At 39.0% G+C, this 17,126-nt stretch overlaps 1 protein-coding gene across 14 annotated transcripts in view; it reads right to left on the minus strand.

Moving 5' to 3' along the window:
• Positions 1-17,126, minus strand: part of Cep128 (centrosomal protein 128) — a 355,586-nt gene that overhangs the window by 213,905 nt on the left and 124,555 nt on the right. For all 14 annotated transcript variants that reach the window (XR_013044433.1, XR_013044434.1, XR_013044435.1 and 11 more), the window contains one exon: positions 9,548-9,712. Coding sequence is in view for 10 of the 14 variants with exons in the window: in XM_016005823.3 (XP_015861309.1) it covers positions 9,548-9,712 (165 nt within the window). In the remaining 4 variants the exon portion in view is untranslated. The remainder of the gene's footprint in view (positions 1-9,547; positions 9,713-17,126) is intronic.

A 17,126-nucleotide genomic window follows, 5' to 3' on the forward strand; every position in this document is an offset into this window, starting at 1 on the left:
TATTTAAACAAGCAAATGAAAGAACACTGCAACTCTACTAGAAGATTGATGCTGTCAAACAAAAATGCTACTCTGCAGGTTACAAGCACACTGTTCCTTCTCTTTTATAGACATACTTTGCATCATTTCCTCCGAAGGATGCAGGAAGAGTTAGCCTGAGATGCTGAATAAGACAGCAGAGCTAACAGGACAGACGTGGATTAGAACATGGGCTCTGACCTCATACATTTTAAAATCCAGGTGGGAATGGCTTCCTATCCACAGGGTTGGCTGCAGCAGGCTTCAGCCGTTATGCATAAGACAAACAAAAAAGCAAAAATTTAAATTTCAACTTTCAACCCCCATTTAAGGAAAATTATTCTTGGCTCAGGCCTTTTAGCACCCTCTTCTAAGAAAGGATTGAGTAATATAAAGATCATTACCAGCATAATCAAAAGATGGTGGGGTATGCATTGGCTATATTCCTAGAAATTAATATTCACAGTTAGAGAAAATAATACTTTCTAGGGGGCATTTTGCATTCACTATTAGGATCATTCTGTGATTATTACGTATGTCTCTTAAGCTAAATGCCTAGAAACATAAATAACATTTGATATTTAAAAGTCAGCTACTTCTGATGCATTTCTACTTATAAAACAAAATATAAACAAGAACACAAACAAACAGGGTTCTTAATTACACATCGGGGATGTGTTGGTTAATTTTCAGAGAAAAATGACATGGTATCTCAAAGAACATATTTGTATGTTTAGACATGGCTCTTAAAACTGTCAGGGTTTCTTCCTCCCCTTTCTCCCTTAAAGCAGTACTACTCATGAAAGAGAATGTAAGGAAGTGTGAAAGTAAATCACCAAATCACAGAGCTAATATCTACAGCAAAAAAATACCTCCTATTGGTTTTTATCTAAAATCTACAGAACACTGCTCGGTCATCACCAAATGAGAAAATGAATTGAGTCAATAAGCACTTTAAACAGCAATAAAAGAGAAAGTCAATAAAAACAAACACGGGCAGCCATTTTATGTTCCCTTTTAAGGTCAATAAGGGCCAGCAAGGCCTAATTAACTTCAAAGCAATCACCGAAACAGGTGTGATATGAAATTGTCATATGGCCTTGGTTTTCACACCATACCCAATCATACTCAGCATTACTTAGACTGATATTTATCGTGGGAGTCATATGCAATTGTGGAAGTAAAGAAAAACAGACAAATTGAACAGGATTTTCATAGAAAGCGCACAACATGTTTGCTTGTCTCTCCAGGCCTGTAACTATCAACCAGGAATTGAGTTAAGAAGTGGCAGGCCTCTCCACCAAATCAAGAGCTAATACAACTGGCAAACTTGGACTTTACTATTTCAATGCATTTAAAATCAGCCTCTGTGGGGTTGAAGTGGTGGCTGGATGGGTAAAATGCTTGCTGTCCAAGGACAAGGACCTAAGCTCAGCCAGCCAGCGCACATTTATAGAACCTAGGTGCAGCAGCACACACCTGTAACCCCAGCAAGGGAAGATAGAGACAAGAAGATTCCTGGGCCAGGCATGGTGGCACAGACCTTTAATCCCAGCACTTGAAAGACAGGGCCAGATGGAGTTTTGGGAGTTCTAGTCCAGCCAGCATAGCCTACATAGCAAGTTCCAGAACTACAGAAGTGAGCCAGTCTCAAAATCGCAAGAAAACACAAGACACCAAGGGCTTACTGACCAGCCAGTCTAGCTGAATCAAGGGGCTCTATGTCAGTCAAGGAAAGACCCCGTTCAAAAAAAGGGGGTTAGGGTGCGGAAGAGCAATTGAAAAGGATACCCCGTATCTCAGCTACACAGATACATGCACCTACTCAAGTGTGTACACACACACACACACACACACACACACACACACACACACATCTCTGTTGGTACAGAAGGTCCTTTCAATGAAGCAGTCTGGGAACAACTCCAGCACACCTATGTTCTAGATCAGACATCAAGGGTGTGCTTCTATGCAGTCCGATTTCTTGCCCAATTCTCAGCCATGGCTGCATGAATAAATGCATCCTTGGCCTTCAGAGTGTATTCTCACTTCATTTTTGCATCCTGATTTTTTTTCTCAATAACTGGCATATTTTGACACCCATGTGTTGGGTTAGTTAATTCTCTGTCAAAGTCAAAGGCTACTTTGATCTTAATAACAAATAATCCAAATAAAAGCAAAATATTCAAATAACAAATAACAAATTATTCAATTAGTGACCAAGGGGAAATACTTTATTTCTCTTTTAATTTTGCATTGTCATTTTAACTTGTTTTGAAAAAGATGGTAATCAACAAAACTCCTTAAATATTTACTATTTAGAACAGTGGTTCTCAGTCTACCTAATGCTGCTACCCTTTAATACAGTTCCTCATGGTGTGGTGACCCCAACCATTAAATTATTTCATTGCTACTTCATAACTGTAATTCTGCTACTGTTATGACTTGTAATATAATTATCTGATATGCAGGATATCTGATTATGTGACCCCCAAAGGGGTCAGGACCCACAGGTTGATAACCCCTGAATTATCTGACTTAAGATGTCATCCAGTTATGTGGTGACTGTAGCTTTTTTCCTACTTAGAGAACTTAGAAAATATAAAGTTTAAAAAATACTTAAATATCAAAGAAAGAAAACATTATGCTGAAAGTAGCCCAAAGCATGAGATAGTAAATGCAAGCAGTCAATAGCGCATATAATTTCCTTTATCCTCATTCTTCTAGAAAACTTTGACATCAGGAGCTTCTTCCTGCTGCCATCAAACAGCCAAGTCAAAAGCAAGACAGTGTGGTTTTGCAAAGTAGTGAATACTGTAAAGAGCACACATCTTGCACTCATATATTTTTGTCAAAATCAAAAAAACAGCAATTGTAAGCAGATGTCAAAATAGAAACAAATGATGGTTTTTTAACTGACAGATAACATTGAATGTTTTTATTGTGTATAACACATTTAAAGACATGTACACACATTGAGGACTGATTAAATCGAACTGAGAACTGCATTACCTCAGTGCCTATCATCTCTATTGTTGAGAGTACTCACATCTACCCTCTTTACATCTCCAAAGCACAGAGACCTATGTACTCATTCACTCCTGGCTTTCACAGATACATTATATAGAAAATTTCAGGTTTTCATTAGGGTTTTCTAACAAAAATCAATAATTATTTCCATTCAAAAACATATCAAAGTACAAGAAAAAAAGCTGAAAGTAGTAGCCATGAACTAGATTCAATGCTACCAATTCAACAAAAGGACACAAACCTGATTCATTTTAGTGACACTAAATAAAGAAGAAAATGCAGAGAATCTGTGTCCTGCTCTATCCCCCCCTGCTTCTATCTCAGTACCAGGCAAGTCATTACATTTCCTCAGTTTTAGAGTCCAACATTGAAAACATGCACAAATATAAATGGTAATTATCATTTGGCAGGTCTCATTTGTATAAGAAAATTACCTCCAGTGCTTTGTTCAATATAGCCAGGTCTCACTTAACAAATTATTTAAATAAAGCATTTCACAGGAACAAAAACACACCTCCATGAATTGGGATACAGCAGCATTTAAGTTCCTATGTTCCCCTATTCCTTCAATAGCTCACAGTCTGTGATCTTCAAGTATTTACTGACAGTTTCATTGAAGTTAATCTCATCCCTTTAAAGAACTAATAGCAGAAAACAAGGTCCTGTACAGACAGCTCAGGACAGCTACTGAAATAAGCAAGTAATAGCTGAGCATCTCGGATAAACCATAACATCTGCCGGAAGAACAGAGAAAGTACCAAGTCTCATAGAATGGCAAGGACAGGATTGCTCACTGTACCTCCTACTTCCAAAGGACAGAGGCAGACACTGGGTAAGCTGATTTAGTTCAGGCTGAGTCCTATAATATTTTAGGCAATACACCTTTGCCTCTGGTCCACTGTTACCTAATAAGCACAGCAATGCTAGCACAGAGACTTTATGGCATATAAAAACTTGGACAAACCTGAAGAATTTCAACGTTGTGGAAGCTAATCAATTAAAGGTATGCATGTGGCAGCAACTCCTGTCAGTGGTGCATATGGGTACAACGATTAAAGGAGAAACATAAAATGAAGGTGCTATGTATCTCTAGCTTCCTCCAGTTACGTGTAGCTAGGAGGAAGAAACATATGTAATAACTTTCGTTAGAATATTCAAGAAGATGTACTTTCCACCCATATAATTTCCCATCTTCTTGTATGCTGAAATACAAGGAATCAGTAAAGAAAATTGCTAACAATGAAAATAAGTGTCCTTCTGATGTTTGTGTTGAAATTAGAAAAATAACAATGAACATTTCTTTAATTTTTTTCACTTTTTTTCTCATTGGCTATACATGTATCTGTATCAACTATTGGGTATGTTATTTGACAATATGGCCACAATGTACAAACTAAGGGAAAAGGCAATGTGCAGTTGGAGGTTTTCCTAGGTCCCACCCAGTCCCGCAGCTGCTGAGGCTTATATTAATTATAAACTGTATGGCCTAAAGGCTCCGGCTTCTTACTAGCTAGCTCTTACAACTTAACTCAGCCCATTTCTATTAGTCTCTGCATTGCCATGTGGCTTCATGGAGTTAGCTGTTCTCTCACATCTTGCCTCTCCTGGCAGTGGCTCACAGTGTCCCCTGACTCCACCCTTCTTCCTCTCCATCTCCAGTTTGAATATACTGCCTATTCTTATTCTGCCTCGCCATTGGCCAAACAGCTTTATTATCAACCAATGAGAGGCACATATATTCATAGCACACATATGTCATAAAGAAAGACATCCCAGGCTGGAGAGATGGCTCAGTGGTTAAGAGCACTGGCTGTTCTTCCAAAGGTCCTGAGTTCAATTCCCAGCAACCACATGGTGGTTCACAATCATTTGTAATGAGATCTGGTGCCCTCTTCTGGAATGCAGGCAGAACACTGTATACATAATAAATAAATCTTTAAAAAAAAAAAAAAAAAAAAAAAGACATCCCACAGCATTTGTCCTTTTCTGTCTAATCAAAAAGGAAGGTTTTAACTTTAATATATAATTATATATAACAAAACAGTTATCAAGCAAGAATTACAGTTATAATATGTAGTCTATTTGTATTTGGCAAAATTAAAGAAAATATTCTATCTATCCTATTTTTGTGAGTCTAAAGTTTTATATCTAATTTACATTTTATCATGATTAAGGAAAACTATAATTAGAACTATCTAGTCTTCAATTCCATTAAAGACCTCATAAGAATATATATATAATATTACCTGAGTAAACAGGAAGTGCATTATAAGCAACTTGCAAATTTCTAGAAATGTGAGAAACAGCTGGCTGCCTAGACAACTACCCAAAGTTCCTCTGCAACATTGGGGCATCCATCTTCAGCCTACAGGCCTAAAATCCCTGGCAGATATTCAGTAAAGCAGGAAATTTGAAGGATTGTCTCACCTATTGGCAAAGTTTATCAGTCACTTTCTTCTGTGTCCTGCAGAATGTCTGGCAATATCTCCCGTGAAGCAGAAACCTGAAGGACTATCTCACCTTGTTTTGGCAAAGTTCGGTGGTCATTTTCCCATGGGTCTTATACATCCAGTTTATACAAGATATTGTTAAGCAGTCCAGGCAAGAGCAGATTCTTGCCCACATGGCCAGTTTTGCCAAGAAGAAAATAAACTCCATATGAAGTGTCTTCAATGCCCATCTTCCTCTTTATAATTAATCAGTGCTGCCAGGAGCAGACACATCTCATTGTCCAGAAAAGTCTAAATTTTTAAAACATTTTAAATGCCATATTCTGTAGGTCTTTAAAGTGTTTGAAGATTACCTATCTAATTGAAATATATCAATGTATACCTAGTAAACTTAATTAATATGACTATAAGTTTAATTATCATAGATGACTAATTATTATCTGTATTTCCTAATTATATATTACAATTTAAAATGAGTTGCAAAAACAAAATACCTTAAACAAAAGTAGAAATATATATACAGTATAACAAAATTAACTTTAAATTTGTACCAATTAACTAAAATCCACAGCAATGTAAAATATTTCAAATAAGTTGTTATTTTTAAAAGTGGATTTAATAATCTACCCTTTTATTCTATCATGTCTATATCCCCTTTTCTTTAGAAAGAGATTGCATTCATAATCAATCCCCTTTAAATAAAAATAAACATTTATAAACAATTCATACTACTTCCTGCTGATTGGGGGCACAGGTAATCTTAGGGGAATCCTGAGAAAATTTGAGATAATGGTCAAGTCCTGGGAAGACCAGCTATAACCTTTATTGATAGATACCATCTATCAAGATTCAAGAAGTCTCGCTTGATCAAATCTGATCCACCTGAACCTGGAACAAATCCACAGCCTCTTGCTTCCTATAGAAACAAAAGCAGAGCATACTTTCCAAAGCAACATATCCTTAGATACAAATTTTGAAGTCAAGATACCTTTAAAATATATATATTGGTTTAACTTAGCAGCCTTTATACAATCAAAGGTCTTTTTGCAGTTATCTCATTAACAGACAAAAAAAATGAAGAAAATGTAATGTATATAATCTAGACTTTCTGTATAATTTCCATCTTTATGTGGCTTTTTTATATATTATTTTATTTTTTAAGACTTTATTTTATTTTTATGACTATATCATTTGTCTTCTCTCGCAAGCCTATGTACCTTTTACATACATTGTAAACCATTTAGAGGTTTATTCCATCTGAATCTGTCTTATTGTGTACCTATAATCTTTTTTTGGCCAGGAGAAATTTTAAACTGTTCAGCTGTGTGACTAGGATGAAAGATGCAGCTGTGGTTGCTAACTCCACCACCCTCAGCTTCCCAATATGGCAGACATACATTTACCACCAGCTCTGGGAGCCATGCTCACCGCTGACTATGAGAAGCAGTGGGTCAATGCTTCCATTGAGCAACGTGTAGCCCAGAAATCTCTTTTATGTGTGTGTGTGTGTCTGTATTAGTAAAAGCTAAATCCACCATGCAGTGCACTGCATGGCTTGGAGACAGCTCTGTGTACTGTGGCAAGAATCCACCATTGTGCTCAAGCTCAAATACTAGAGTGTCTCCGTACAACGGCATCTCTGTACCATGGTCCCCATGAGACATACGAACTAGGAAGCTGTTCTTAACTCCGTTTTAATAAGTTCTCTCAGGTTTTAGGTGGAAACTCTTGCCATCACCTTTTGGTGCCAGCAATGTGTATAGTATAAATATAATAATCTATTAAATATTGTCATAATTTTAAGCACCCAATTATTTCTAAAATATTGTACAAGCATGTTCAACATTAAAATCCATCCAAGTACACAAGCTACCCAATCCACACAATCACTTTGAAACCTCTTGAAGGAGTAACAGCATCATTCATAAACCTCTACCTATTAGATTATGATTTTTTAAAATTAGACCGGACACAGTACCATGTACTTCCGACATTTAAACTATCAATGGAGAAACATTATGCTTATTTGCTGAGCAAAGCTGATAGAATTACCCACTAATTCTGGTAGATCTCCATATACTAGTGAAACCAATACAAATATGTCTCAGGTATAATGAACACGATTATGAATTTTGAAATAAATGCCAGAACAATCAACAGGTTAACATCAATAAGATCATTTTAGAACAATGGAAAAAATAAAGAATTTTCCTATAAAACTGAAGCAAAAGGAATAATAAACTTTAATGACAGTATGCATAGAAGAAAATTAATTCTGTAACATTTCAAAAGAGCATTTTCTCTGATAATAGGCTTAATAAAAGTCTGAAATGCATGTATAAATGTTCTGTGAGTTATACAATACTTGTTCCCTGTCATAGAAAACGGAAAAATAACACTTGACAAAGTATCAGATGTTAGAGAAAATACATTTCAATAAAACATATCACCACTAAATATATTAGTAAGAAATGTGGAAGGTAGTTACTTGGTGCACACAGAGTCACAGCAATCCCAATCAATGCTATCACTGTTGCTAATGCTTTATACAAACTTTAATGCAGTCTTAGCATTTCTTACCATACCTTTGGATAATAAATACAGCCAAAAGAAAGGACACAAACAAAATGATATTTTAAAAGGTGTGAAAATATATATGTACGTGTGTGACAGTGTATGTGCGTATGTGCGTGTGTGTGTGTGTGTGTGTGTGTGTGTGTGTGTGTGTATGTGTGTGTGTGTGTGTGAGTGAAAGAAGATTGCCACATGTTTATGTTACTCTTAAAGATGGACAAGCAAGTATACCCTGTTAAGTAAAGGCTTACCTTTTGGTTACAACATTGCCAAGGGAAATCCTGTTATCTGTTTCACTTCATGAAGTCACATTAGCCAAGTCGCTGTGCCGCGTTAATAGTAACTGAAAGGCTACTAGTCCTTAGCCTTTCCTTCACTAACAGCAGGTTTGTTTGTTTGCTTGCTTTATCTTATTCTGTTACTGTTGTTTTCCTATCTGGCCTTGCTATATGAGTATATGCACATACACATGCCGAGCAGTTACCTACTATGTATCAGACCTCTGTGCCTCATCTGAGACATGAAAAGACAACCAAGGTGTAATATGGGTGGATGCCTGTGGAGGTCAGAAAGGGTTGGACCTCCTGGAGCTGGAGTTACAGGCAGTTTGTGAGCAGCCTGATGTCAGTGCTGGGAACCAAACTGGGGTCCTCTGGCAGAGCAGCAAACGCACTTAACCACTGAGCCATATCTCTATCCCTTTGATACTATTTCTTAAATGTAGATGAGGAAATGTAAAGCATGTCACCAAAAAAAAAAAACCAAAACAAAACACTTTAGCCAGGCAGTGGTGGTGCACACCTTTAATCCCAGCACTTGGGAGACAGAGGTAGGTGGATCTCTGTGAGTTCGAGGCCAGCTTTGGTCTAAAGAGCGAGTTCCAGAACAGACTTCAAAGCTACACAAAGAAGCCCTGTCTTGAAAACTAAAATAAAATAAATAAATAAAAAACATGTCACACTATATTTTCATTGTGGAACATGTGGCATCATATCCACAGCAACAACACACTGGTAACAGATACATTAAGTATGCAGAGTATTAGAGAGAACCAAACAAATCAGGCCATAACAGTAGAGCACAGCAGGTAACCATACATACCTGAAATAGGAGCACTCAGGAGGCTGGGGTGGAGGAGGGGATTGGGGAGGGAGAGGAGACAAGGAGGGGGAAGTAGAGGGCAGAGGGAGGACACATAGGAAGGCAGACTCAGTCCCTAAATGTAAACAAACTTAATTGCAAATTCCAAACTAACCTTGCCTCTGAACTCCTACCTGAAAGCCTAGTATGAAATTGAAAACAAATGTCCCCAAGTGTGACTGGTCGGTGGAAATAACAAAAAAATCAGAGCATTCTAATAAACTATCTTTTTTTCTGGCACCAATAAAGACTCAGAATATTCTTTGTTAAGTAGCATCAATGAAGTCCATTTTGAGAGATGAATCCTTTAAATGGGGATTAAGTCCCAAGTTTACCTTTTCCTCTAGTTCCTCCTTCAGACACTGGTACTTCTGCTTCAGTTTCCTGTTCTCGTTTTCATTCTGGGCTAACTCCTCCGTCAGTTTCTCGCACTGGGAGGTCAGCTTCTCCAGCTGACAGCGGTGGGCTTTAGCCATATTCTTGTCTTCCAGGCTCTCCGCCTGAAGGAAAGACGGGGAGAAAAGAGCGAGCTGAGTGGCTACAGCTGAATGACACCATAATCCACAACTGGCACCAGGACACTGCTACAAGAGTTCAGTGCTCTTGTTCACACACAGAAACAGACCACAAAGCAAACATTCATGGGTTCGGAACATCTCAAACACTTGCTAAGTGACAGGTACCGCAATAAGGTGCTGAAGATGACAGATACGAACTATAAGAAAGGCTGAGGAAACAGTCAATTTGACATCAATGAAAGAGAAGTACTTCCTGGGTATTTGGGGCTAACTGCTGAGCGAAGATGGCATTATTACAGAAGATCCCCAAAGGGACACTTCAAGATGAAGCTTTTGACTGCTCAGTCTCCTCATCTACAAAAGGCTTAACTTTCTTCTTTCTCTTTCCTTCCTGGATATTAGGAAAGACTCACACACTTCTCAAACAACGAAACATTAATACTACTCTCATGGGACATAGGACAATCGTATGAATGAGCTGTCCATCACCAGTAGTATAATAAAGTCCCTTCTGATCTACCTGTATTTGGGTATAACCAAACTCAACAGTTTTTTTACTCATTTATTTTTAAGAGTATAATTTAACTGTGTTTCTACCTTCCTGTTCCTCCCTCCAAACCTCCCATAATACCTCTTCCCACTCTCCATCAAATCATGGACTTTTTTCATTAATTGTTATTGCATGCATATAGCATATATGCATTTGTATATACATATATATTCCTAAATCTAACCTGTTGAGTCCATACAATGTTACGTGTGTGTGTGTGTGTGTGTGTGTGTGTGTGTGTGTGTGTGTGTGTGTGTGTGTTCTCACTGGTCAAGTAATTGGTATGCTCTTCTCTGGGGAGGACCATCATTCCTGCCCCAAGTTTTACTCCATTTCCTGTAGTTCACTGCACAGACTTGAGGCTTTGGGCCTTTTCCCCATCCCAGCTGACATGTTCATTTGGTGTCATCCTTGTTTGGCTCACTCTGGGTGGTCATCAAACTCAACTTTTAAAAGATACATATTAGGGCCCTACAAGTAGCACACAAGTGCATGCATGTGCACACACACACATCATCTTAAAATTTATATGGAATATATATGTATATACAAATGCATATATGCATGCAATAACAATTAGTGAAAAAAAGGCTATGATTTGATGGAGAGTGGGGAGAGGTATTATGGAAGGTTTGTAGGGAGACCAAGGAAAGCCAAAAGAATCCTTAACAAAAAGATTTTGCAGGAGGTATCATCATACATGACTTCAAGTATCAGCAACAGTTTTATCTCCTTTATCTTCTCAACACCATGAGCAGGAAGGTGCTATTACTTGATATTGACTCCTATTTTCAAACTCAAGCTGTTAGAAACTAGAAACTTATGCAGGTATACTGTACTTTGAAGCAGAGAGAGGACCTGAACCCAGGACTTCTTCCTAATATCTGCATTCTCAACAGGAATGCTGCGATAAGGTTTTAAAAGCACCTGAACACAAGTGTCAGTAGTAATGTGAAACACCTACAAGACACTAGCAGTTGACAAGCAATTTCATATAACCTGTTTTAAATATATGTTTTAACACCTAACATGTACTTGCTTTCTTTTCCTTTGTGGTTGGCACTGGGATGCATGGAATACATATGTATGCTAGGCAAACACTCTACCTGAGCTACATGGCAGCCCTGCCTCCTTCATTATGTCTTATACCCATGAATAATTGGGTATGTAGAAATATAATCATTGGAAACAACTTCCTGAAAGAAGTTTTGGGAGTTTTTAAACAAAATCTATATTTTATTTCCTCCACAAAATTTAGCTAAGACCTGATGCCATTTTGAATTAACAAAGGAATTGATTTTTTTATGAGGAATCCTGTATTCATGGTCCCAAAATAAATTTACAAAATAAAGTCTCTCATCAGGAAAATTGCTCAATTACAATTTTAAGTTTCAGTAGACTGCTTTTTACTTTACTTTATGTCCTATAAAAAGCACAGGTGAATAGGAAACTTCTCCTGAAGGTCAGTGACGCCAAGAGCCTGCTCCAAAGACCTCAGGAGACAGCCATACTCTTCTCCCTTCCGCCCCACCTCTGCCCAGTCATGCCTCATTTGAAGTCAGTGAGGAGTTAGACATCCACACCACGGAACTTGCCCAATTCTATGTTAGAGATTTTTCCTCTACACAGAGCCTATTTTTAAAGATGCAAGTTTTTTTAATTTCTCTAAGACTTTATCTGTTTGATGCTTTCTATTTTTTAGATCTGCTTTTCATTTGAGGGTTTGCAAAGTCATGTGCTCATGATAACCAAGAGGTATAAAAGCATTTCTTGTTCCTATTTTGGTAGTAAAGCATTAAAGGTGATACAGCTTTACTAATATCATGGAGCCAACAATGGCAAAAATGTATCCTTCAGCTTCGGGCTCTTGTAGAAGGCTCTAGAAAATGACTAACGGGTATCAACCTAATATTCTGAAAAGGTATGAGAATAGTGACTAGAGGGTAATGGGGTGATTTGTACAGACTAACCATAGGCAATGCTGCCAAGAATTAGCCTCACCAAAAAAAAAAAAAAATGTAGTAAATTACATGAAGTCCAAAGACACAAAATACTGTATGTATGTTTCTACTTTTATTTGAGGTATTCTGCCTATGAAATTCAATTGGAAATGTAGGGTGAAGTTCTAGTTTCTGAAAGCTATTATTATAAACTACATGAGGAAACATAGGCTAGTGGTTATAACATTATAACAATCAAAATTATAGACATGTTAGGTTTGCTTTCCAGATCATATAGAGATATATTTTAGATAGATAGATGGTCTTCAAACTTTTCAAAGACCTATGGAATATGGCATTTAAAATGTTTTGTTAACTTACAGCTTTTCATAACAATGAGACACATCTGCTGCTAGCAGCACCAATTTACTTCAGAGATGATGGGCGTCAAAGAAACTCCTTATGGAGTTTTCATTCAATGTGGCAAGGCTAGCAAGAAGCTACCCTTGGGGGATTTGTAGTGTTCTCAGCTGAGAGCGTTGCCTTTCGGACATGATCTAGAAGAGTCTGGGTGTTGTCACACGTTAGTGGTCTTTCTAGCTTGACCTAGAGGTACAGAAAACACCTACGGGGCTTCCTGGTGGCCCAACTACTTCGAGCCGAAGCAATTCTGTACCGGAGACAATGCTACTGACGCTCTATCTTATTAGCGAAGCAGCTGCCAGTTCGAGGTTGTGTCGCGCGCTTACTCTTTCACTTGTATGGTTCTCTCTCTCCCTTAGCACTTGCACGTTTATTACTTGAACGCTTACCTCTTGGAATGAGCCGAAATAGCCTGTCTGTTCTTTCATTGTTCAGAGTCATACAGAATAAATCTAAGTTCTTCAGCAATTTTTCAGTTACTCCAGACAGCAGAAATGCTTTTTAGGTGAGGCTTGTGTGTTGGAAAATTGTCTAGCCTGGCCACTTACTGATGGTGGCGCTGTAGGCAAGCTGCTTTACTCAGACCAAATTTTACTCTTCTCAGTTGTAGAAGTGGCCTTTTGTGGGTTCAAACTTCCTAATATTGTTTCAGAAACTGGAGGGAGGAGTTAAAGAAGAAATGATCCCCCTCCCCACACTTTTCATCTGTTGTTACGTTTAAAAAGATTCATATTCATACTTGAATCATCGGGGTAATTGCCTTCTAACGAAAACATAGTTTTTCAATACCTAGTTAGTGCCTAGCAATTGGCTTAAGTGGTGACTGGAGAATCCCAAAACCTAATTTCTTTTTTTTTTTTAAGATGTACTTATTTATGTATACGAGTGATCTATTTGAATGAATGACTGCATGACAGAAGAGGTCACCAGTTTACATTAGAGATGGTTGTGAGCCACCATGTGGTTGCTGGGAATTGAACTCAGGACCTGTGGAAGAGCAGCCGGGGCTCTTAACCACTGAGCCATCTCTCCAGCCCCCAAACCTGCATTTCTCTGCCTGGTTTTGGGACTCGTTCCTCCTTTGCCCTACACTTCAGTGGCAGCTGTTAAGCAGAGACATGCACCGGTGCTTCCTTTCTGGGTGCTGTTTCTCTTTCTCATTCAATGTACAGTGGTTCACGAAAGATCCCTTGATGCTCACTTCCCTGTCCTCAAAACCAGTCAGCTGCATCCTCATACCATGCTCTCCCCACTAAAGAGTTCTTGGAATCCCTGGCTGTGCTAGCTTGCAACTGACATAAGACAGGACAGCCAGTTAAGTCATTTCACTGCACTGTGTCCCCCCCCCCCCCCCCGTGTGGTATCTGGCAACCCCAGCTGTCTCCCGACCTGGTGGAATGTTTCTCCACTTCCATTAGGCCTGCATATTCCTGGTCCTGTGGTAGATGAGCTCCTTGGAAGGGTTAGGAGCTCGGCTGTGGCTGCAAGTGTGTTTTCCTTACTCTCTTTCCTTCTCTTCCTGCTGTGCACAAGTAGCTGTTGCTTTCTGTACACCTACTATTTGACTATTGTCTGCCCACCAGTCATTAGCCAATGTTTACTTTGTTCCCACCGCTGTTAACGAATCTTTCATTATTTCCCTTAAAATTAAAACAACTTTTAAAAATGAAAAAAAAAAAGAAGAAGAAGAAGCTACTATTGCCTGGACTGCTTGACAATATGTTGTATAAACTGGACATGCAGGACCCACAGGAAAGTGACCATTGAACTTTGCCAAAACAAGATAGGATGGTCCTTCAACAAAAACCTAACATTACAGCACTGACAGCCAAAAGCTATCCTGCGGATCATTCAAGATGGGCAATCTGTGAGGACCTTTGCTATCAACTCATTTTACTAAATATAAACAGGTAAGTAAGTAGAGTGGCGTTAAGAAAATAACATGAGGTGAGGACTGTTCCCTCAGGATAACTGATCTGGTTTAAAGTAGGAAAGTGCTGGGTCCTTAGAGTCTCTGGTTCTCCAAGATCCTACTGCACCACATTACAGAACAGCATGACACCCTGCTAAGATCTTAGGATTTCACATTTTAAAAAAGTCAAAAGGATTCTGAAAATCAAGAATGATTGTACAATATGATGTTTTTCACACACATAACTTCTCCAGGCTTTTGGTCATCTCACTATAAACAATTCCAAAGCACTTCCTAAACAAAAGGGGAGAAAATCATCTTTTTGTGCTCCACGGTAAAATTCAAACTACATTGATTCCAGAGCATGACAGGAACAAATTCCATGACTTCCAGCTTTTCAAGCATTTTTAATCCAGCATCCACTGAGCAAATTAATCTCTGTAGAAAACCTGAAACTAGGCCCCACTGGGAGACAGAAAGATGGCTGCGATGTGATGGCTATCTGCCTGGAGACCAACAAATACCCAAGGCTGCCTAACTGTATTATGCTAAAAGAACCCAACAAACAGCTACAGAAACTCTGGAAGATAGAAGCCCAGCCTCGGATGAGATTCAGGCCACTGAAGCAGATTTCCGAATAGAGCAGAACTTTCCTGCTGTAGATGGGAGAACACCATTGCAAATAGAGAGCAGTGAAAAGACCCTTCATGAGGCATGAGGAGAGCACAAAAGCAAACAATATACACAAGGAAGGTGAGGCACATGAGAGCAAGCTGGGCTAGAGACATCAAAGACTCAGGACGCTTTATTGAGCCGTAAATGAAACACAAATACCTGTTTTCAGAGAAGAAATTAGGTGGTATCTGAAGGAAGAAGAGGAAGAGTTAGGAGTGGAAAGAGGAAGCAGAGAAGCCACTGGGAAGTGTGTGTAGGTTGTCAGAACTACATCCTATGTCTTTTTTGTCAATGACATAGGATACTGGGATATATTCACATCCTGTCAAGGAGGTTATACTTCTAGCTTTACCATAACTCAAGTCAGAAGATCTAAATGTATTAATAATGTTCTTTTCTTTCTTAACTTTTATTCTTCTTTCATACATTACATCCTGGTGGCAGTTTGCCCTCCATACAGTCCTCCCAGACTCTCCCCCCGATGAACTCCTGTTTCCCTTCAAAAAGAAGAGGAAGAGGAGGAGCAGACTTCACAGAAGATCAACCAAACAAGGCATAACAAGCTAATATCAAACTGGGCACAACCCTCATGTCAGAGCTGGATGTGTTAACACAGCAAGAGGAAGAGGGTCCCAAGACAAGAGCAGGCAAAAGAGTCAGAGACACCCTACTCCCTAAGCTTGCACTGTTAGGAGCCCCACAAGAGCATCAAGCTATACAATCATAAGGTATATGCAGAGGACCGAGGTCAGACCCACACAGGATCCAAGTTTGTTGCTTCAGTTTCTGTGGGCCCCTATTAGCCCTGCTTAGTTGATTCTACGGGCTTGGTTCTCCTGGTGTTCTTGATCCCTCTGGGTCCTACAATGCCCACCCCCATTCTTTGGGTTGCTCTAGCTCCATCTAGTGTTTGGCTGTGGGTCTCTGCATCCACTCCCATCCCTTGCTAGATGACTCCCCTCTGATCACAATTGTGATCTATGAGTACAGAAGAATATCATTAGAAATCATTTCATTGACTTTTTTTTTCCAGTTTTGTTTGGTTCTATCCTGGGTCTCTGAGCTGTTCTGCTCCTGGTTCCTGGCCATCTAGGCTGTGTCCCTCTCATGGCATGTGCCACAAGTTGGACCAATCATGGGATGGCCACTCCCACAAGTTCTGTGCCACCATTGCCTCAGCACATCTTGCAGGCAAGACGGATTGTAGGTCAAAGGTTTTGTGGTTGGGTTGATGTACCAATCCCACTGCTAAGAGCCTTGCCTGGTTATAGAAAATGGCCAGCCCAGGCTCTGTGTCCCCCCATTACTAGGAGACTTCCTTAGGGTCATTCTTATAGATTTCAAGGAGTTTCCACTATACTAGGGTTCTGCATCACCCCATAATTCCAGTCCTATCTGCTGGCAAGGTGAATCTGGGACATGCTCGTTCCCTTTCTGAGGGCTACAGATCAACAAACTAAGACATGTAGTAATTCTGTCCTTAGGAGGACCTTATGAAAGTTCCAGTTGTGATCTATTTGTATAGACACTTTTTCTGACCAAGTGTCCTGCCATAAAGATAATTGCAGGGGGAAGACTTCTAAGTTAATGTTGGGGAATGGAACAAAGATCTGGTTGTGTGAAGAAAGCAGGCTATTAAGTGTCTACAGCCAACATGGAACAATAGCTCTAGCTACAAAGAATATCCTAGTATAGTTTCTATATATCAAAATTGTACAGCTAAAGAGAAGTCATCTTCCTGACCATCCATGGATATATATGTGCTCATAAGATTGAGATGCAATCATGAGATTACATATACATATCTCATGAAAATGCATGGTAATGGGGAGATATCATTGCTGTTATTACACAAGAAATTAAAGATAGGAGCAACTGTATTCAGTCAGTGACCTC

The sequence above is a fragment of the Peromyscus maniculatus genome, chromosome 14 (assembly GCF_049852395.1).
Source record: "Peromyscus maniculatus bairdii isolate BWxNUB_F1_BW_parent chromosome 14, HU_Pman_BW_mat_3.1, whole genome shotgun sequence".
Lineage (NCBI taxonomy): Eukaryota > Metazoa > Chordata > Mammalia > Rodentia > Cricetidae > Peromyscus > Peromyscus maniculatus.